Raw genomic sequence first — 23,005 nt, forward strand, 5'->3', positions numbered from 1 at the left:
ATAGCAGAAGAGCCTGATGTGGGGCTCGATCCCAGATCGCCGGGATCATGCCCTGAGCCGAAGGCAGACGCCCAACCGCTGTGCCACCCAGGCGCCCCTTGTGGGAAGTCTTTTAAACCTTCCTCCTTGATCATGCCAGAAAACAGGGCTCTTTTCAGTTTTGCTTCGGCCTCTCTCCCACTCCTCTCTCTCTGAGACGGGTGAAAGGAAGAGGCAGGGAGAAGACGGTGTCTGTCACCGGAACGTGAAAGCTGCCTGCCCTCAGAATGGACTTCTTCAGGACCAGGATGAGGGCTGCGGCCTACTGATTTTGGGGCATTTTGTGGAAGACAGTTTCTTTTGTATCATGGGGCTATTTAAAAGTATTGTATGTCTCATGAAAGAGACAGTAAAAGGGAGAAAGGAGGCAAGAAGGACCAGTAAAAAAGCAAGATAGAAGGAGCATGGGGGGGGAGGGTACCTGGCTGGCTCAGTTGGTTAAGCACCTGCCTTTGGCTCAGGTCAGGATTGAGATCGAGTCCCGCATCGGGCTCCTTGCTCAGCGGGGAGCCTGCTACTCCCTCTGCCTGCCGCTCCCCGGCTTGTGCTCTCTCTTGCTATTTCTCTCGGACAAACAAACAAATAAAATCTTAAAAAAAAAAAAAAAAAGGGAGCATGGAGCATTCTTCCCTTTTCTTTTTTTTTTTTTTTTTTTTGAGGGAGTGCTTTATGGACTTTATTCTAAAGGAATGATATTAAGTACTGTTATGTGTTTTATAATTCATTTTGGATGTTTTGTATCAGAAAGCTGGTTTTAGTTTTTGTTTTTGTTTTGTTTTGCCACACAGACCTTAGAGTCCAGGTGCTTGTGGGACCTGAGTTGTGCCTAAGTATTTATTTAAAAAAGAGTCACGTCTACATTTGTACTTAAGCACTATTCTCTTGTGCACAGCCGAATATTTGCAATTACGCTTCACGTTGGACATTCTGCGGCAAAACCATAAAAGAGGGGACACAGAAACAACCAAAAAAAAAAGAAAACTGTTTTTGTTTTACTTAAATAGGGAAATGAATTGTTCAAACTGAAAAAAATTAATTATGTAATAAGAATGGGAAATTTATATATATATCAATTTGCTTATCAATTCTCTTTCTAGAATGTGTTCCTCTGACAAATGTCTATAACAGTCTCATCAGATTTTTCTGAAGCAACAGTATAACTAGACCTAGGTTACCTCCATCTGCATGGACCCCATCTTACCCCTGCCCTTCCAGCTCCATACTCCCCAAAGTTGCAACTAAATACAACTGCTGTAATCAAATTTATGTAACCTGGACCCCCCACTCCCTCAAGGCCTGGCCTGGACCTCAATTGCCAAACCACCCTTCAAAGGTATAGGGGCTGATCATTCTGTATTTCAAGATCTTATCAGAAAAAAATTACCAGTCTCATGCACTGGCTGGTTATTAGCAAGAAGAGAGGTAACGCCAGAAAGTCAAGGTCAGGATGGTATTCATCCCTAAGGAGAGGTACCTAAGGGTAGGAGGAGAGCTCTCTGAGAGCGCTTCAGTACAGCACTGAATATACCCCACCTCCTGGGTCCACTGATGGAATATCTAGGAATAAAGAGGCTGAACTGAAGTTGGAGATACAGAAAAAAATCAGATATTTCCCTGACACTGAAGAGGAAGGACACTGTTTAGCAAGAAAGATGGCCGTGGAAACAGTGAACTACATGATTGTGTGTGATGCCATAAGAGTGGTCTATGAAAATGAAAACCCAGAAATAAATCCACAATTACATGGTCAATTAATCTTTGACAAAGGAGGAATAAATAAACAATGGGGAAAAAGACAGTCTCTTCAACAAATGGACACATGTAAAAGAATGAAACTGGAGCACTTTGATTCACCATACCCCCAAAACTCAAAATGGATTAAAGACCTAAATGTGAGACTTGAAACCATAAAAATACTTGAAGAGAGCACAGGCAATAATCTCTCTGACACCAGCCGTAGCAACATTTTTCTAGATGTGTCTCCTGAGGTAAGGGAAATAAAAGCAAAAATAAACTATTGTGACTACATCAAAATACAAAGCTTCAGGGGCGCCTGGGAGGCTCAGTCAGTTAAGCTACTGCCTTCGGCTCGGGTCATGATCCCGGGGTCCTGAGGTCGAGTCCCGCATCAGGCTCCCTGCTTAGCAGGGAGCCTGCTTTTTCCTCTCCCTCTGCCTGCCGTTCTGCCTACTTCTGCTCTCTCTCTCTCTCTCTCTGTCAAATAAATAAATAAAATCTTTAAAAAAAAAATACAAAGCTTCTTCACCGTAAAGGAAACAACAAAACTAAAAGACAACCTACTGAATAGGAGAAGATATTTGCAAATGACATATCCAATCAAAGGTTAGTATCCAAAATACTAAAGAACTTATAGAATCAACACCCAAAAAACAAATAATTCAATTGAAAAATGGGCAGAAGACACGAACAGACGTTTCTCCAAAGAAGACAGACAGATGGCCAACAGACACATGAAAAGATGCGCAACATCATCATCAGGGAAATCAAAACTATAATGAGATATCACCTCATACCTGTCAGAATGGCTAAAATCAAAAACACAAGAAACAGGGATGCTTGGCTGGCTCAATCCATGGAGCATGTAACTCCTTTATTTTTTTTTAAAGCTTCTATTTATTTGAGAGAGACAGAGTATGTGTGTGTGAGAGAGAGCATGAGGAGGGGATAGGGGCAGAGGGAGAAGCAGACTCCCTCTGAAGCAGAGTGGGGAGCCTGATCCGGAACTCGATCCCAGGACCCCAGGATCCTGACCTGAGCCAAAGGCAGACACTTTACTAACTGAGCCACCCAGGGGCCCAGGCATGCAACTCTTGATCTCAGGGTCATGAGTTCAAGCCCCATTGGGCACAGAGCTCACTTAAAAAAAACAAACAAACAAAAAAAACAAAACCTCAAGAAACAACAAGTGTTGGACAATGATGCGGTTAAAAAGGAACCCTCATGCACTGTTGGTGGGAATACAAATTCCCACTGGAGGTTCCTCAAAAAATTAAAAGTAGAACTACCCTAGATCTAGGTATCTCACCACTGGGTATTTACCCCCAAAATACAAAAGTACTAATTCAAAGGGATACATGCACCCCAATGTTTACTGAAGCATTATTTACAATAGCCAAACTATGGAAGCAGCCCAAGTGCCCACTGACTGATGAATGGATAAAGTAGATGTGACACACACACACACACACACACACACACACACACACAGGAATATTATTCAGCCATCAAAAAGACTGGAATTTTGCCATTTGCAACAATGTGGCTAGATCTCACTCATATGTGGAATTTAAGCAATAAAACAAACAGAAAAAAAACAAGCAAAAGGAAAAAAAGAGAGAGACAAACCAAGAAACAGACTCTCTTTTTTTTTTTAAGATTTTGTTTATTTATTTATTTGACAGAGAGAGAGACAGCCAGCGAGAGAGGGAACACAAGCAGGGGGAGTGGGAGAGGAAGCAGCAGCTGAGCAGGGAGCCCAATGCGGGGCTCGATCTCAGGACCCTGGGATCACGCCCTGAGCCAAAGGCAGACGCTTAACGACTGAGCCACCCAGGCGCCCCAAGAAACAGACTCTTAACTATAGAGAACAAAATGATGGTTACCAGAGGGTAGGTGAGTTGGCGGGGGGAATAGGGGATGGGGATTAAAAAGTACACTTATCATGATGAAATAAAATATAACAAATAAAATGAAATAATTTAAAAAAATAATGGAAACACAGAGAAGGAAGTAATTAATTTTAGCGCTGCTGGCTTCTCAGAGGGGCAATATTTGAGCTGGGTCTGAAAGGTGAGTAGCTCTGTCAGCAGAGAGCTGGAAAGGACATTCAAGACAGAGGGTGTAAAAGAGCCTGACTTCTCTTAGAGCCCCAGACCAGCTTAGAAGAGATACGTAAGAGTTTTGTTTTAGGGGCGCCTGGCTGGCCCAGTCAGTACAGCAAGAGCCTCTTGATCTTGGGGTTGTGAGTTTGAGCTCCATGTTAGGTGTGGAGACTACTTAAAAATAAAATCTTAAAAAAAAAAAGCAGCTAAAAAAAAGTTTTGCTTTAATGAGGGAAAGGTACTGAGAACAGAAAAGGACATGGAAAAAGAGGGACATGGTTACCTGGCTGGCTCAGTCAGTGAAGGGTGCAACTCTTGATCTCTGGGTTGTGGGTTCAAGACCCACGCTGGGTGTAGAGATTGCTTAAAAATAAATTTTTTTAAAAGATTTTATATATTTATTCATGAGACACAGAGAGAGAAGGAGAAGCAGACTCCCTGTGGAGCAAGGAGCCCAATGCGGGACTCGAGCCCAGGATTCTGGGACCACAGCCCGAGCTGAAGGCAGACGCTTAACTGACTGAACCACCCAGGCGCCTCTTAAAAATAAAATCTTAAACAAACAAAGAAACTTCAACCAAAGAAAAGTAATGGAAGAAGAGTAGGAAAAGAATAAATTCATATGAACAGGTTTTTTTTTTTAATTTTTGTTTTTTATTTTATTTATTTATTTATTTATTTTTTTAATGATTTTTTATTATATTATGTTAGTCACCATACAGTACATCCCCGGTTTCCGATGTAATTTTTGTTTTTTAAAGTAGGCTCCACACCCCACGTGGGGCTTGAACGCATGACTTGAAATCAAGAGTCATATGCTCTACTGACTGAGCTAGCCAGGCAGCCCTCATACAAACACATTTTAACGCACAAACCTGGGATGAAGAAATGCTGGGGAGTGAGAACATACATATAGGTAAAGAAACGCTCAGTGGGCCAAGAAGAGGAGAAAACAAAGGTTAAAGTATGATAAAATTTCTGAGGGATGACACTGAAAATATTAAGAAAGTTAATATGATTCATAAGTTATGTGTGATTCGAGGCGCCTGGGTGGCTCAGTCAGTTAAGCTTCTGCCTTTGGCTCAGGTCATGATCCCGGGGTCCTGGGATCGAGTCCTGCATTGGGCTCCCGGCTCAGTGGGGAGTCTGCTTCTCTCTCTGCCTGCCGCTCCCCTTGCTTGTGCTTTCTCTCACTCTCTCTCCCGTTTTCTGTCAAATAAATAAATAAAATCTTAAAAAAAAAGATTTATAAATTATGTGTGACTCATAAAACAAGAGAGTAGAACAATCAGAAGGGAAAGCTCACGGTGCAGATGAGCAGGGCCAGACGTGATGGGCTTGCCGAGTTCAAGGGTAGTGAATCTTTATCAAGGATGAATGACTGAAGAGGCTTTTGGGATCTCTAAGCCCAAAGAACTTAAACCTCTACATTCTCTGTCAGCTATGAAAGGGTATCATAAAAAGCACAAAGGCATGGGGCGCCTGGGTGGCACAGCGGTTAAGCGTCTGCCTTCGGCTCAGGGCGTGATCCCGGCGTTCTGGGATCGAGCCCCACATCAGGCTCCTCTGCTATGAGCCTGCTTCTTCCTCTCCCACTCCCCCTGCTTGTGTTCCCTCTCTCGCTGGCTGTCTCTATCTCTGTCGAATAAATAAATAAAATCTTTAAAAAAATAAAAAATAAAAAGCACAAAGGCAAGATTAATGGCACACATAAGCCTGGCCAAGAAACAAACACTAATAAATGTAAAAATTCAACATATGGTAAAAAGTATTATTAAAATTTATTACACTAGTGAAGAAAAAGTTAAATCTTCATCTTAAACCATATACCAAAATAACTCCAGATGGATCAAAACACTAAATATAAAAAACAAAACTAAAAGAACCTAAAAGAAAGAAAATGATGGCACTATTAATCTGCCTGTGGAATTGCGAAGAAATTCCTAAGTATTAAAGCAAGGGAAGAACTCACACATGTGAAAATACACATACATGCACACATACACAGAATGAATAAATTTACAATGAAAAAATTTAAATTTCTCTAGGTAAAAAATCATAGACAAAATAAATAGGGAAATGAAACCTAAGGGAAGTATTTGCATGAAATGTGACAGATAAGACAATCCTTACTATCAGGGCGCCTGGGTGGCTCATCTGTGAAGCATCTGCCTTTGGCTCAGGGCGTGATCCCAGGGTCCTGGGATCAAGCCCCATATCGGGCTCCCTGCTCCACTGGGAGCCTGCTTCTTCCTCTCCCACTCCCCCTGCTTGTGTTCCCTCTCTCGCTGGCTGTCTCTCTTGGTCAAATAAATAAATAAAATCTTTAAAAAAAAAGAAAAAAGAAAAGAAAAACACTGTCAAAAAACCCAAACAGGTCTAGGGGCACCCAGCTAGCTCAGTCGGTAGAGCACGTGACTCTTGATCTCGGGGTTGTGAGTTCGAGCCCCATGCTGGGTGTCGAGATTGCTCAAAAATATAATCTTAAGAAAAAAAAACCAGGTCTAAGTGCACCAATCAAAAGACAGAATGGCTGAATAGATTAAAAAGCAAGACCCACCTACATGCGGCCTATAAGAGACTCACCTCAGAGGTAAGGACACACACAGACTAAAAGTAAAGGGATGGAAAAAGATACTCCACACAACCAAAAACAAAGCTGAGGTAGCTATAGTTAGACAAAATAAACTTTAAGACAAAGAGTATAATAAGAGGCAAGAGTCATTATATAATGATAAAGGACTCCATCAAGAAGATATAATATTTGTAAATATTATATACCTAACATAGGAGCACCTAAATGTATAAAGTAAATATAGCAATAGCAGGGGACTTTGATACCCCACTTCCATCAACTGATAGATCATCCAGATGGAAAAATCAATAAGGAAGCATCAGCCTTAAATGACACATTAGACCAGATGGATTTAACAGATATACAGAACATTCCATCCAAAGCAATAGAATATACATTCTTCTCAAGCACACACAGAACATTCTCCAGGATAGATCATATGTTAGACCAAAAATAAGTCTTACTAAATTTTAAAAGATTGAGAGGCACTGGGTGGCTCAGGTGGTTGAGAGTCTGACTTGGTTTCGACTCAGGTCATGATCTCAGGGTCATGGGATCCAGCCCTGTGTGGGGCTCTGCACTCAGCAGGGAGTCTGCTTCCCTTCTCCCTTTCCATCTGCCCCTCCCCTCACTCACACACTCTCTCTCAAAATTTTTAAAAAATTTTTTTAAAAGATTGAAATCATATCAAGTATCTTTTCTGACCACAGTTGTATAAAACTAGAAATCAACTGTAGGAAGACAACTGGAAAATTCGCAAATATGTGGAGAGTAAACCACAAGCTACTGAACAACCAATGGGTCAAAGTAGAAATCAAAAGAGAAATAAAGAAATACCTTGAGACCAATGACAATGGAAATACAACATACCAAAACTAATGAAGCAAAAGCAGCCACATACAGAAGAATGAAACTGGATCCCTACCTTATGCCATACACAAAAATCAACTCAAAATGGATTAAAGACTTGAATGTAACACTTGAAACCATAAAACTCCTAGAAGAAAACATAGGTGGTAAGCTTCTTGACATCAGTGTTGGCAAGGATTGCTTGGATTTGACACCAAAAGCAAAAGCAACAGAAGCAAAAATAAACAAGTGGGACTACATCAAACTCAAAAGCTTCTGCACAGCAAAGGAAACCATCCACAAAATGAAAAGGCAACCTATGGAATGGGAGAAAATATTGGCAAATCATATATCTGATAAAGGATTAATATTCAAAATATAAAAAGAACTCATACAACTCAATAGCAAAAAGACCTAAGCAATCTGATTTTAAAAATGGGCAGAGATGGGGCGCCTGGGTGGCGCAGTCGTTAGGCGTCTGCCTTTGGCTCAGGGCATGATCCCGGTGTTCCGAGATCGAGTCCCACATCGGGCTCCTCCGCTGGGAGCCTGCTTCTTCCTCTCTCACTCCCCTGCTGTGTTCCCTCTCTCGCTGGCTGTCTCTCTGTCACATAAATAAATAAAAAATCTTAAAAAAAAAAAATGGGCAGAGGATCTGAATAACATTTTCCCAAAAAAGACATACAGATGGCCAGAGGCACATGAAAAGTTACTCAACATCACTTATCATCGGGAAATGCAAATCAAAACCACAAGGAGGTATCACCTCACACCTGTTAGAATGGCTTTTCTCAAAAAGACTAGAAATAACAAGTGTTGGCAAGGAAGCGGAGAAAAGAGAACTCTCATGCCCTGTTGGTATGAATATAAATTGGTGTAGCCGCCGTGGGAAACAGTACGGAGGTTCCTCAAAAAATTGAAAATAGAACTACCACATGCTATAGCAATCCGGCTTCTGGGTATTTATCCAAAGGAAATAAAAACACTAACTTGAGGGGCACCTGGGTGGCACAGCGGTTAAGCGTCTGCCTTCGGCTCAGGGTGTGATCCCAGCGTTCTGGGATCGAGCCCCACATCAGGCTCCTCCGCTGTAAGCCTGCTTCTTCCTCTCCCACTCCCCCTGCTTGTGTTCCCTCTCTCGCTGGCTGTCTCTATCTCTGTCGACTAAATAAATAAAATCTTTTAAAAAAAAAAAAATCTTAAAAAAAAAAATCTTTAAAAAAAAAACAAAAAAAAACCCCACTAACTTGAAAGTATATATGCACCCCCATGTTCATTGCAGCATTACTTACAATAACCAAGACATGGAAACAACCTGATGGATGGAAAAAGATGTGGTACACACACACACACACACACACACACACACACAAATATTATTCAGCCATAAAAAAGGAAAGTGTGCCAATTGTGACAACATGGATGAAGCTTGAGGGCATCGTGCTGAGTGCAATGAGTCAGACAGAAAGACAAATACTATATGATCTCACTTAAATCTAGATCTAAAAAAACAAACAAAAAACCCAAACTCAAAGATACAGAGAACAGGCCGGTGGTTGCCAGAGGTGGGAGGGAGGTGGGTGAGATGGGTAAAGGGGCTCGAAAGGTGCAAACTTCAGTTATAAAATAAATAAGTCATGGGGATGTCATGTATAGTGTGCTGATAAATTTAATAATACCGTATTGTATACTTGAAATTTGCTAGAGATCTTAAAAGCTCTTACCACAAGAAAAAAAATGTGTTACTATGTGTGGTGACGGATGTTAACTAGACTTACCGTGTTATACATCTTACCATGGACACATGTATCGAGTCATTATGTTAATATGTCAATTATATCTCAATTTAAAAAAACAGGGATGTTCTGCTTCTTTCTACTATTCTAAGCTAGAAGGCAGCATAGTTCACTGAAAGAAAGTTCTGGAATCCAATAGATGTATTTTAAAATTTTCAATCTTCTGTATACTACTAGCATGACTTTGGACAAATTGTTGAACCCCAATCAGCCTTAGCTTCTTCAACTACAGTGGGAGGGAAGTATCCCCTACACATAGGACAGTTGTGAGGATTTAAAAAAACCAACAAAAAACAGTCCATGTGAAGTACCTGACAAAAACTGGGCACTCAATATAAGTCCCAAAACTTTTGCCTATCCAATTCTGGGAGGAAGGTAAATTGTGACACCAGCCCAGAATAATGCCAACCTGACAGCAATTCCAGGGATGGATATGAGTCCACAGTGGGGCCAGGTCAGCCCAATTTGAATTCTCAAGATGGAGAGGGCTGGTTTCAAGTCTGCTGGGGGTGTGGTCCTAAAGTGTAATCCTTGGTTAGCCCCCAGAGGCTCTGAAATACTCTCATTCAAAGAGTAGAGGGCAGAGTAGGTAGACTGAGATCTTCTAAGAGTGGCTATGAACCAAAACCCAGGTGGCCTAAGAATGCTGGTCAAGCGTGTCTGTCCTTTTTTTTTTTTTTTTTTAAGATTTTATTTATTTATTTGACAGAGAGAGAGACAGCCAGGGAGAGAGGGAACACAGGCAGGGGGAGTGGGAGAGGAAGAAGCAGGCTCCCAGCGGGGGAGCCTGATGTGGGGCTCGATCCCAGGACTCTGGGATCACGCCCTGAGCCGAAGGCAGACGCTTTACGACTGTGCCACCCAGGCGCCCCAAGTGTATCCTGATTAACTAGTTATTACTATTTTTAGCTGTTAAGCCTGCTCTGGGCAGGGCTCATTCCTGGGTTTTAGCCTTGAAGGCCAGTTGTGACTTTGAAGCAGTTGGCTTGGAGTTCGGTGTTTTGTGTTACAAACTGGATTCCCAGCTTTGCCCAGCGTTCCAAAGTGACTGCTGCCTTAAGAATTTCTCATCATATAAACACAACTATCGTGAAGCAGGCCTTTGAAAAAGCTTCCGGTGTCAATGTTGTTTATTATGAAATAATCCTGCCTTATTAGCTGCTCAAGAGGCTGGATTCAGGGCAAAAAGATGCAAAATATGTTCCTTAACTGTGATAAAGTTGGGAAGGAGGAAGGACTTTCAGAAGAGAGAAACAGAGAGACCCTATTTGCAATGATGTGGGTAAAGCTAGGACCATCTTGGACCAGCTAGAACCAAGCATCGGGGATGGCAGCTCCTCCATGAACCCGAGTCTGCAAGAGCTGGATCATTCAGGCAGGGCTGAAGCCACATCAGGAAGTTGCCAAAAGCTGGGGTACCTCCTGGCTCAGCCTACGCAGCATGCGACTGTTCATCTCAGGGTTATGGGTTTGAGTCCCATGTTGGATGTAGAGATTACTCAAAAATAAAGTCTTTAGGGCTGCCTGGGTGGCTCAGTCAGTTAAGCTTCCGACTCTTGATTTCAGCTCAGGTGATGATCTCAGGGGTGTGAGATGGAGCCCCGAGTTGGGCTCTGTGCTGGGCATGGAGCCTGCTTAGGATTTTCTCTCTCCCTCTCCTTCTGCCCACCACCCCACCACCGCCCCACACTCACTCTCTCTAAGAAAATGAATGAATGAATGAACAAATAAATAAATAAAATATTTAAAAAAAAAGAAGTTGCCAAAGGCTACTGGACTGACTTCATACTTACAGCTTTCTTTCTTTACCTGTGGGTTTCCCCTCAATCCCTGGCCTCCCTAGCACTTGGAAACATTCATTTGCATTTCCTGAGACTTCACAGAGAGGAAGAGTGAGGTGACAGTTGAGTGGCTTCCCACCCAATGTCCCCTGCACAGACCATGGTTTTTCAGAAGACCAGGCTATCTCCAAGGCCCAGCCCCAGAAAGACAAATATCTCAGATGAACAGAAGCTCCACAAGGACTTTAAATTCCAATTTGCAGAAGTGTGGTCTTTCTCCTGATGTCTTTCTAAAATGCTATTGCCTCCCCACTCCCCTTCTCCATCCTACGACACCTCTTGAGTTTAGTCTGACTTCCTTGTCTCGGGATTATCATCAGAACGTAAACTACTGAGCAGTGCAACACATTCAGGCTCCACTGAAGGCAGAGTCAGGCTTTTTCTATGCTTCTCTGGGAGGCAATGATCTTAAAATCTACTCTCTTTATAGTTGTCCTGTCTCTTCCCTACTAGTCAGTGCCAGATGCCAGCACTTCCCTTGAAGTGCTTCTAATCTGCTGTTTCTTTTCTGGTATAGTCTGGAAAAACAGATAAACTGTTTTGGTTCTTTTATTTTTTATTTTTTAAAGATTTTTTTATTTTTAAGTAATCTCTATACCCCATGTGGGGCTCGAACTAACAACCCTAAGATCAAGGGCTGCATACTGTGCTGAATGAACCAGACAGGTGGCCCAACTGTTCTGGTTCTTTAAAAATAATTTTACAATTTTTAAAATTAAAAAAAAAATTTTTTAATTAAAAATATTTTTTTTCAGGGGTGACTGGGTGGCTCAGTTTGGTAAATGTCTGATTTTGGCTCAGGTCATGATCTCAGGGTCCTGGGATCCAGCCCTTCGTTGGGCTCCATGCTCAGCAGGGAATCTGCTTCTCTCTCTCCCTCTGCCCCTCCCCCCTGTTCATGCACTCTCTCTCTCTCTCTCAAACAAATTAATAAAATCTTTTAAAAAATTTTTTTTCATTTTACAATTGTCATAATTGTACCTCAAATGACAGCCCACAGGTATAGGAAAATAATGGGGGTTTCCCTTACAAAAAAAGGGAATGTGCTTTATGGGGCAGGGAGTTTTGTTTATCCCCAGGGCCCAGAACAGTGCACTGAACAGGACCTGGCACTGAGTAGGCACACAATAAATACCTATTGAATGAAAGGGGCAAACATCCAAAACACGATGAGAAAGCCTCAACTCTGTCAATTACTTCAGGGCCATTAAGGAGAAGAAGTGAGTGCTGTCCTGACCCTGGGACACCTTACCACTATTTCACAATTTTCCCTTCCACCTGCTAACCCTGACTCTTGAGAAACCAAGTCTGAAAAAGGGAAAAAATCACTAGAGTAGACTGTCAGAACAGAACCCACATCACAGAGGGGAAGGATGAATCATGAATTACTAGCCACCCAGCCTTTCCCAGAGGCTCCATAACTGGTTCTGCCACTTGTAGCAACCTGAGCCCAGAGCAGGGGAGTGGGTTGGGAAGTGGGTCTCCCACCAACTCCACTGGGCTTTGTGCCAGGCACACAGCAGGGCCTCTGACAATACACCTGACTCCAGTTTCACCTCTTGAGGGGAAGGAACTCCTGACTCACTCAAAAAAAGCAAGGCGCTAAGGGGTCCTATAAACGTAAAATAGCCATCATTAACTTAGAAGAAAGGTGCCCTACAAAGAAGAGATTGTTATTTTTTTTTTAAAGGCTGCTGTCCCTTCTTATAAATAAAACTTGGAACCAGGTAAGTAAGTGGTACCGTAATTAAGCCCAGTTCTCAAAAGCCAGACTCATGGTCAGACTCATACAGAAGACAGATAAGACCATTCCGTGTGACAACAGGTACTAAAAGAACAAACCATATGGGTGAATCAGCTAGAACACCATTATCAGGTCTGGTGCAGGAATGGGAACAGTCAGTAATCACGGTGCAAGCAGTAATTTAGTTTCTCCCCAAGCCTCGGAGAGGCAGACATCTCCTCATCCCTGCACCAGCTGGAACACCAGAGGTCATGCCACTCCCCGGTGTCACAGGCAGGAAGGAAACCACAGAGCCCTGGGCACTTATGTGGAAGTCCCCTCTGCCTGACATACTGGTCATTTTTGTTCCTGATAACCTGTGGCCCACCCTGCAACAGCACTGGCGAGAAATCCCCAAGTGCCTGGTCACTACAAAAACTGCACTGCTCCTAAGGCTCCTTATAGGCAGGGTGCCAGCCACCGCCCACCCCCCCCAGACCAGCCCCCTCAGGTCAATGCTCCGAAATGTGAGCTGCTGGTACTGAGAAGATTCTGGGGGAACTCAGACCTCGCACCAGCATCTTTCTCAGGTTGCTAACCATGGCCCATGGCCCAGACCCAGTGACCTATACGGCCTGGAACAACTGGGACTGGGTGCAGGGCCCAACCTGCTTCTCCCCAAATGTTGCCTTTATGCCCCCTTTGGATCTGGGTCTTTGGACCATCCCTGCAGTCACTCTTCAGCTCCTCACATCCCTCAGGCTCCCGCCTCTAGGTCCCCCCTTCCTTTAGCCCTCCCAGCACCCCTTCCTGGGCCTCAACCCCTGCCCTGCCATTCTTCTCAGCGCACTTCCCCAAACCAGCTACCCACCTGGAGCCCCATCTATACCCCACCTCCTCCCTCCCATCCTCACCCTAAGCATCCCTGTATGAGGCTCAGACTCCAAAATCTTTGCCCACCTGCTTCCCTCAGATTGTAGATTCCTATCCCCTCACATCTGTCAGATATCTTGGATCTGGCTTCCCCACTGCCTGCTGTCACCCTGGACCCCTGAAGACTTGCATCCCCAGCCTCAAAGCCGTTCTCTCTGCCCCATCTCTGCCATTTCTCAGGGTGCAGAACTCCTCCTCTCTAGGCCTTGGTATTTCCAACATCTCATTCATTTCTTTTTTTCCCCGTAAAAATGAATTTATATTAGTAGAAAGAAGTGAGTCAATTTAAAGAAAAATAATAATAACTAGATAACAGTACTCAGGAACAGCAAAAATTGGGAAAGCAACTATTTAGACGCAGACTATTTTGTTTTTGTTTTTTAAGATTTATTTATCAGAGTGCCTGGGTGGCTCAGCATCCAACTCTTGGTTTCGGCTCAGATCATGATCTCAGAGTCCTGGGATCAAGCTCTGAGTCAGGCTCCACGCTCAGTGGAGAATCTGCTTGAGATTCTCTTCCTCTTCCTCTGCCCTTTTCCCTGTTTGCCCCCCCCCCATCTGGGGAGGGGCAGAGAGAGAATTTGAAGCAGACTCCCCTCTGAGCCACCAAGGCACCCCCTTTTTTTGTTTTAAGATTTACTTTTAAATAATTTCTACACCCAACGTGGGGCTCAACCTTGACCCTGAGACCAAGAGTCACAAGTTCTACCAACTGAACCAGCCAGGCATCCCCTGGATGCAGACTTTTTTTTTTTCTTTTTTAATATTTTATTTATTTATTTGACAGAGAGAGACACAGCCAGAGAGAGGGAACACGAGCAGGGGGAGTCGGAGAGGAAGAAGCAGGCTCCCAGCGGAGCAGGGAGCCCGATGCAGGGCTCGAACCCAGGACCCTGGGATCACGCCCTGAGGCGAAGGCAGACGCCTAACAACTGAGCTACCCAGGTGCCCCTGGATGCAGAATATTTTGAATGCTGAAATGAGAACTGCACTGTAGTAGTCTGAACACACATTTTAATGTGCTCCCTCAAGCTGTCCAGATCAGCTTCATACCTGCAGGTTCACGTGGGCTGGGCAGCTTTACTCAGAGTCAAATCTCTGTGTCACAGACAGAGTCATGAGGTTCTCCAGGGCTCACAGACCCATCTCTTGTTGCCCTAATAGCTCCTGAAGTGTGGCTCATGAAAAAAGCTCTCAAAGAGAAGTCGAAAATTTGGGTTTGGGCAAGCACTCTGCATTTACTAGCCACCTTATGCTGGGCAAATCAATTAAACTTCTGAGTCTTAGTCTTCTCATCTATAAATTGGACCTAATACTCCTTGCCTATCTCAGAGGCCTGTCTTGAAGATCACATCAAATGAGATAATTTATGTGAAAGCACTCTGGTGTCATATAAATGTGAGGGATTATCTTGAATGCTAATGAATAACTTGCAGCTTACAAACACATATGAATCATTCCTTTTGACTTAACAGACAGCCAAGTAACTTCAAAAATCCAGAGCTCCAGCCAGACAACAAAACCCAGGAGTGACTTAACCATCAGAGAGATGCTGGGAGGACTAGAGACCTACCTCCCGGACCGACCAGTGCTAGTCAGGCCCTTAGTGAACAAATGACTGCCATCAAGAGAAACCAGGCTTGGTGCCCAACCTCGAGGCCTCAAAGCCTGCTCTGGAAGTAAGAGATTTAGGAAAGGCTCCTGTTGGAGACAATAGACTGAGTTAGGGACACCGCAAATCCAGAAATGGCTGCCAGATGCCCATAGAATCAAGTCCAACCACTGTAGCACCTAGAGGTCCAAAGACGCCACATTTTTCAGACTGATCTCCTGCCATATCTTCAACACGCCCTGGGCAATGCCCCATTCCTTGTCAAGCCAGGCACTTTACTTCTATACCTACATGCTCATGCTGTTCCTTGAAGCCCTTCTCTGTCCTCTGTCCTCAAAGACTTACTCCTCTTAATTCTGGAATAAAGATTGTTGGTGTATCCCCTTCTAGATTATAACAGAAATATGGAGTTTAAATAAAGCATTACCTAGCATACAAGAAAAAATAGCCTTCTCCTTAAAGTAACTTACATGCTATAATTCAGTATCTCTTCCTGAAAGTGTCAATATTAAGTGTCCTTGGTAGTTTTCCTTGTAAACACACTTAAAATTTGTCTTGAAAGAGTTCATCAAAATGCATTTAAGTACCTGGCTTCATCAAGTACTACTTGCCAAGATACAGTGAGTTATATACCCTTCAAAGGGCTTCAAATGAAAGGTAAGGCTGTAATAGACAACAAAGACATGTGTCAGCTGCACAGGAGTGGGAAGAATATTAAACTGGGGCTCCAGTCTGGGTCTGACACTTACTGTCTGGGTGATCTCGAGCAAGTTCCACAACCTCTCTGGACCTGGATCCTCCTGCCTATCAAATGAAGAGAATCAACGACTGTGAAGATCCCTGCTGCGATACATTCTTTTCTCTCCTCAAGGTCTTGTACAAAAACACCTCCTCAGGGAAATCTTCCCTGATCCTGCCAATGTATGACTCAGACCTTCTTTATTCCTACAGCATATTCCTCAAATGCTTTAATGGAACCTCTTCCATTCTCCCTCAACATTCATCATTCACTATACTGTGTGACCTGGCAGAAAGCAGACTGATGTCTTATTCAGCTCTACACCCCACTATCCTGCATGGTACCTTGTCCTTGGTGATATATTCCACTCATCTGTAGATCTGAACGGAACAGTGGACTCTGCTGATCCCCAATTTTGTTCTACCTGATTCCCCACCTCCTTTCCACCCAGACTGCTGCAAGAATCACTGAGTCAGCACTGGTCTGTCAGGACTAGAATGAATGAGAAGGGCTGAGGGGTGGAGGGCACCCTTAGATGTGAGCTGTGGGAGACGTGTATTTGACTTTAGTGCTTACAGTGTAAGGAAGGTGGAAGGACGATGTTAACAGCAAGAGCTAACATGTAGTGAGTATTCACTCTGGGCCAGGCGCCATGCTAAATGCTTGACCTGGATCAAGACTCACAGCAATGCTGGCAGGGAGGGGCTGTCATCATTCCCATTTTGCAGACAGGGAAGCCAACGCACAAAGAGGTAAAATATTTGATCAAGGTCACAAGTAGGTAAGGCATAGAGTCAATGACTTACAATGACTTTGGAGTCAAAGTCCACTTTCCTAACTATCACTGCTAATAAGTACAAAGGTGATGATTAAAGCACACTGTAAATTCCCAACATTGCTTGGTGCTCTGTATTATAATTTCTATCTACTTTCAACATACGATAGATGTAACAAACAATTCCTGGCCTTACTTGTTAAGATTAGTTAGAAAAACTGTTATTTTCTTTTTTTTTTTTTTTAAGATTTTATTTATTTATTCGACAGAGAGAGACAGCCAGCGAGAGAGGGAACACAAGCAGGGGGAGTGGGAGAGGAAGAAGCAGGCTCACAGCAGAGGAGCCTGATGCGGGGCTCGATCCCGGAACGCCAGGATCACGCCCTGAACCGAAGGCAGACGCTTAACCGCTGTGCCACCCAGGCGCCCCGAAAAACTGTTATTTTCTATACCAAGTTACACTCTCTAAGAAATCATCATCAAATTGGAAAGCATCAACTTCTAGAATTATCAACTTTAATCTCTGCATTCCAAAATGATGGGCCATACGAACAAGAGACGGAGAAGGTAGAAACAGGCAAGTGGGGCAACCCTACAGGGACGCTCTCTTCACATTTGTATCCCTAGCACCAGACTCTGCGGCTGACACATGGTAGGCACTTAATAAAAGTCTGTGGTATCAGATGTTCATGATAAATGTTTCCACGCTCCTCTGAAACACACGTGGAGAACAGGAAAGGAAATCAAAAAGAAACAGGGAGAAGACTATGAAGTTTGATTTAATAAAGGTCCAATGTTCTGGGCAGGGCATGAGGCACACAGCATGCTGCTTTCAAGGGCAGGGCGGGGGCCTGCAAGCAGAGAGATGGGCAATCCTGCCGACCTGGTGAGAGGGTAAGTCGGTACTAACTCTCTGAAACACAGCTTTGAAAAAGCTTTTAGGGGCACCTGGCTGGCTCAGTCAGTAGAGCATGCAACTCTTGATCTCAGGGTTGTGACTCTGAGCCCCATATTGAGTATACAGATAATTTAAAAAAAAAAATGTTAGAGGTTTTTAAAGTTGGGTTTATTTTTATTTTTTTAACAATTATTTATTTATTTATTTATTTGACAAAGGAGAGAGAGAGAGTAAGCACAAGTAAGGGGAGCGGCAGAGGGAAAGGCAGAAGCAGACTCCCTGCTGAGCAGGGAGCCCAACAACGCGGAGCTCGATCCCAGGACCCTGGGATCATGACCTGAGCTGAAGGCAGACACTTAACAGACTGAGGCACCCGAGGTGCCCCCCCAAAAAAAAATTTTTTTAAAGCTTTTAAATATATTTACTTTTGGTCTAGTAATTTCACTTTGTCACAAAGTATTACTGTCTAAGAAAATAATAATGCATATTCATCCAATCACTCAACAACTATTTATCGAGCACCTATCCAGTGCTAGATACTGTCCTAGGTGCTAGAGACACAGCAATAAAAAGAAAGTCTCTTCCTTCCTGGATTTTTTACATTCTAAAGGGGGAGACCAATGGCAAGCAGATGGGTACGCAATACACTGTGGTGGTCAGCATTAGGAGTGAGATGTAATACTTAGACATATATATAGCAGAGTAAGGGTGTGGGGGTACCTAATTTACATTGGTGGTCAGGGAAAGCCTCTCTGAGGGCGTTATATTTGAATAGCGATGAATAAGGTGCAGACGTGAGATAAAGATATCCAACTGCCAGAGAAGAATGTCCTAAGCAGAAGGATTTGCAGGTATAGAGGCCCTGAAGCAAGAATGTGTTAGGTGAGTTTGAAAAAAATCACTGGAGGCCAATTTCACACCCAGCAGGAAGGTTATTACCCCCCCACCCCCCCACCAAAAGAGAAAATAACAAGTGTTGTGGAGGAGAAACTGGAGCCCTTGTGCACTGCTGGTGGGAAGGTGTAATGGTGTAGCTGCTGTGGACGGCAGTACGGGGTTTCCCCAAAACATGACACGTACAGTCATCACATGATCCAGCAATTCCACTTATGGCTGTAGATGCAAAAGAATTGAAAGCAAAGCTTTAACAGGTATCTATACACTTGTATTCACAGAAGCATTATTCACAATAGTCAAAAGGTAGAAATCATCCAAATGTCTGTCAACAGATGAATGGATAAACAAAATGTGGCGATGTGGTACATACAGTCAATGAAATATTATTCAAATTTATAAAGGAGGGCGGTGCCTGGCTGGCTCAGTCGGTAGAGCATGCACTTCTTGATCTCAGGGTTGTGAGTTCAGGCCCCATGTTGGGTGCAGAGATTACGTAAAAAAAGAAAAATCTTGGGACGGCTGGGTGGTTCAGTCGGTTAAGTGTCTGCCTTTGGCTCAGGTCATGATCCCAGGGCCCTGGGATCAAGTCCCACATCGGGCTCCTTGCTCAGCGGGGAGCCTGCTTCTCCCTCTCCCTCTGCTGCCGCTCCCCTGCTTGTGCTCTCTCTCTAATAAATAAATAAAATAAATAAAATCTTAAAATATATATATTTTATATGTATATGTATATGTATATGTAAAATATATGTATATTTTAAGATTTTATTTATTTATTTGACAGAGAGAGAGACAGCCAGTGAGAGAGGGAACACAAGCAGGGGCAGTAGGAGAGGAAGAAGCAGGCTTCCAGCGGAGGAGCCTGATGCGGGGCTCGATCCCAGAACACCGAGATCACGCCCTGAGCTGAAGGCAGACGCTTAACGACTGCGCCACCCAGGCGCCCCTGATTCACATTTTTAAAGGCTCACTCTGGCTGCTGCATGAAGAGGCTCAAGGGGGCAAGAGCAGAATTAGAGAAAGGGCTAGAAGGCCACTGCAGTCACCCTGAGATTAATTCAGAATCTCCTGAGGGTTTGCAAATGGCACTAATTCACGACATACTCTTCATCTTGGCAGGCCTTGGGGCCCTGCTCCAGCAGAGACTGAGTGAGCGAGTGAGTGAGTTGGGTGGATAGGGGGAGCACACGTGCACACATACACAGACATAGCCATGTGTGCATGAGCAGGTAAGAATAAGGGGCTCACTGCTTTGGGTTCTAGCAAGGGACTGAATTCCCAGGGCACGATCCTCTCCCCAGGAGCACTTCCACACCAAATCCAGGTCCTCAATTCAAGACTTTTCTATAAGAAGATAATACCGTGCCCTGCCTATCTCCTCTGAGGCTGGAATGGGAACAAAAATCTCTATCTAGGAATTGCTGAGTCTCTAAATTACCACCAATGGGTGGTGTTTAGCCCACTTCTGGGCCTACTAGGTTTGTTACACTAGGAGGATAGCAGAGGGGGAAGTTTCATGTACAGAAAGTTGAAACTCACTGTGCCCCTAACTCTAGTAGGGGTAGGCAAACTTTTTTTGCAAAAGGCCAAAAATTTTAGGAGGCCACATATGGTCTTTGTCAAACATTCTTCTTTGTGCTGGGTTTGGTTTGGTTAGTTGGTTGTTTTCATTATAAAATATACATAACAGGGGAGCCTGGGTGGCTCAGTCAGCTGAGCCTCTGACTCTTTTTTTTTTAAGATTTTATTTATTTATTTGACAGAAAGAGCAAGAGGGCACAAGCAGGGGAAACAGCAGAGGTAGAGGGAGAGCCGAGCAGGGAGCCCAACGCGGGGCTCGATCCAGGACCCTGGGATCAGGACCTGAGCCAAGGCAGACGCCTAACCATCTGAGCCACCCAGGCACCCCAAGCCTCTGACTCTTGACTTTGGCTCAGTTCATGATCTCAGGGTTGTGAGACTGAGCCCCAAGTCAGGCAAGTATGGAGCCTGCTTGGGATTCTCTCTCCTTCTCTCTGCCCCTCCCCCTGCAGCTCGGGCTCTCTCTCTAATATATATATATAAATGTTTAACTTTGAAAAATAAAAAATAAGATATACATAACATAAAATTTACCATTTTAACCACTTTTTAACTTTCTTTCTTTCTTTCTTTCTTTCTTTTTTTCTGTAGTGAGAGAGGACTCAAGAGTGGGGCGGGGGGTTGGAGGGAGAGGGGGAGAGAGACCTTAAGCAAGTTCCATGACCAACCCAGAGCCCCAACGTGGGGCTTGATCTCACAACCCTGAGATCATGACCTGAGCTGAAATCAAGTCATATGCCTAACCAACTGAGCCACCCTGGCGCCCCATCATTTTAACCATTTTTAAGTGTACAGTTCTGTGGCATTAAGTACATTCATATTAGTGTATAACCATCATGCCATTAGTCTCCAGAACTTTTTACATCTTGTAAAACTGAAACTCTGTACCAGTTGAACATTAACTCTTCATTCCACCTCCACCATCCAGATCCTGGCAACCACCATTCTACTTTCTATCTCATGAATCTGACTACTCAAGGAACCTCATATAAAAGGAACCTCACATAAGAAGGTGGCCAGTTGGACTGCTTCCACCTTTTAGCTATTGTGAATAATGCTACTATGAACATGGGTGTACAAATATCTATTTGAGTCTCTTTCAGTTCTTTTGTGTATATACCCAGATGTGAAATTGCTGGATCATATGATAATACTATGTTTAATTTTTTGACGACTCACCACACTGTTTTCCACACAGATGCACCACCAACAATGCACAAGGGTTCCAATTCTTCACATCTTTGTCAACACCTGTTACTTTCTGTGTTTGGTTGGTTGTTTTTTTAAATAATAGCCATCGTAATGGGTGTAAAGTGGTATCTCATCGTGGTTTTGACTTGTATTTACCTAATGATTAGTGGTACTGAACATCTTTCCAAGTATTTATTGGCCATTTATATATCCTCTTAAGGAATTTACTGTGTTCTCCCTTATATTACAGTTGTGCTTCCCCTATGAACAGGAACAGCACCATTTACCCTTTATAAAGAAACTTCTCACATATTCTTTATCTCATCTGAGTGAAAACTGGATACTGGCCTGCTTAGACCTTGGTCTCTTGTCTGGACAGTGGCCTCACCCAACTCTTAGTGGTGGCACATCTACCCACCTCCACCTCTGAGTGATATACACATCAGTGGCTCCCAATTGCCTTCCTCAGAAGTTCTCGATTTCAGGGTTCCAACACACTGGCAGGATTTGGTGCAAAATGTCCAAAGTAATTTCTCACTATTAATGAAGTACAAATTAAACAATTTACAAATGTCGAGCACTCAGAATAGTGCCCAGCACACGGTAAGCACTATATAGGTGCTGGGCATCATTCATGTTAAATTTTAAGAGTTATGAGGCATGTGTAGCAGATGCTTTTGGTGCTCGGTACACATCCATGGCCAACTTCTGATTTCAGCTGCAGGAGACAGTGATGTGCAAGCTGACAGCATCTCTCCTCCAGGACTCTATTGATCTCCTTGCTTTTCTGCCCAGAGCTTCCTCGTCTCACAAGCGCACACAGCTCACGAAGTACAGGGACATTCGTAGGCACTACTTTTCATCTGATGAATTATCTGCCTCCCTTTCCTACATTGCTACAACCTCCACCATTATCCAGGGGGAAGATAAAAGGAATCCTAATTACAGCTTCATCAATTAGTATCCCACTCCCCGGCACCTTTATCAACACCTTCCCGTGGAACTTTACTCTTCTGATCCCGCTTTGAGCCCACTAGCACGTTTTCGGAAGGGAACAATGCGCTGCTGGAAAACAGAGATGGCAGTCACAGGTTTCACTGCCAAGAAAGGGATAAGGGAGTGCAGGAGCCTTGACACAGGCCTTTCTTCCGCCCTAGGCTCTAAGCAGAGTTAAGTCAGCCTTCAGGGGGTGACTGTAAGAAGTACCTCAAGGCACCGAAAAGGCAAAAGCGGACTCAGAGGCTAAGACTGCGCAGGCGCAAGGAGGGGACTAAGGTTCCCTCTCAGGCTCACACAGCTGCCCCTCCTAGGCAAGGGCCAGAGGGAGAGCACAGTACCCCCCGCTAGGAGTCTCCCTTCTGTGCACCCCAATTCCTCGTGAGGCCCTCAGACCATCCAGGAAACGTCTGGGAAATCACCTTCTGAGGCCGTCGGGGTGCCCCTCACTCCCCGCCTAGAGCCGGGCGGAACCTGGAAAGCCGGTGCCAGCGCTGGCGAGGCTCCAAGACAAGAAGGGCCGGCAGGCCGGTCGGATTCGACCCTCCTCGCCACCGTTCTCACCTCTTTGTCCGCCGCTTTCTCCTCGATACCTAGCAGCGCGTACAGGTCCATCTGTAAGAGGTCCTTGGCCACCGCCATGGTTCCAACCCTGACTGGATTCGTACTACAACTCCCAAGAGTCTAAGCGTGCGTAGGATTTCCCGGGGACTAGCATCCC

General features: G+C 44.1%; 1 protein-coding gene across 1 annotated transcript in view; it reads right to left on the reverse strand.

Annotated features, from left to right (window-relative positions):
* Positions 1–22,988, reverse strand: part of DNAJC17 (DnaJ heat shock protein family (Hsp40) member C17) — a 43,609-nt gene extending 20,621 nt beyond the window's left edge. The window contains exon 1 of the mRNA XM_008702240.2: positions 22,849–22,988. Within this exon, the coding sequence (XP_008700462.2) occupies positions 22,849–22,926 (78 nt within the window). The 5' untranslated portion in view covers positions 22,927–22,988. The remainder of the gene's footprint in view (positions 1–22,848) is intronic.
* Between the last annotated feature and the right edge of the window lie 17 nt (positions 22,989–23,005).

Source organism: Ursus maritimus, unplaced genomic scaffold (genome assembly GCF_017311325.1).
Source record: "Ursus maritimus isolate PB19 unplaced genomic scaffold, ASM1731132v1 scaffold_35, whole genome shotgun sequence".
NCBI lineage: Eukaryota > Metazoa > Chordata > Mammalia > Carnivora > Ursidae > Ursus > Ursus maritimus.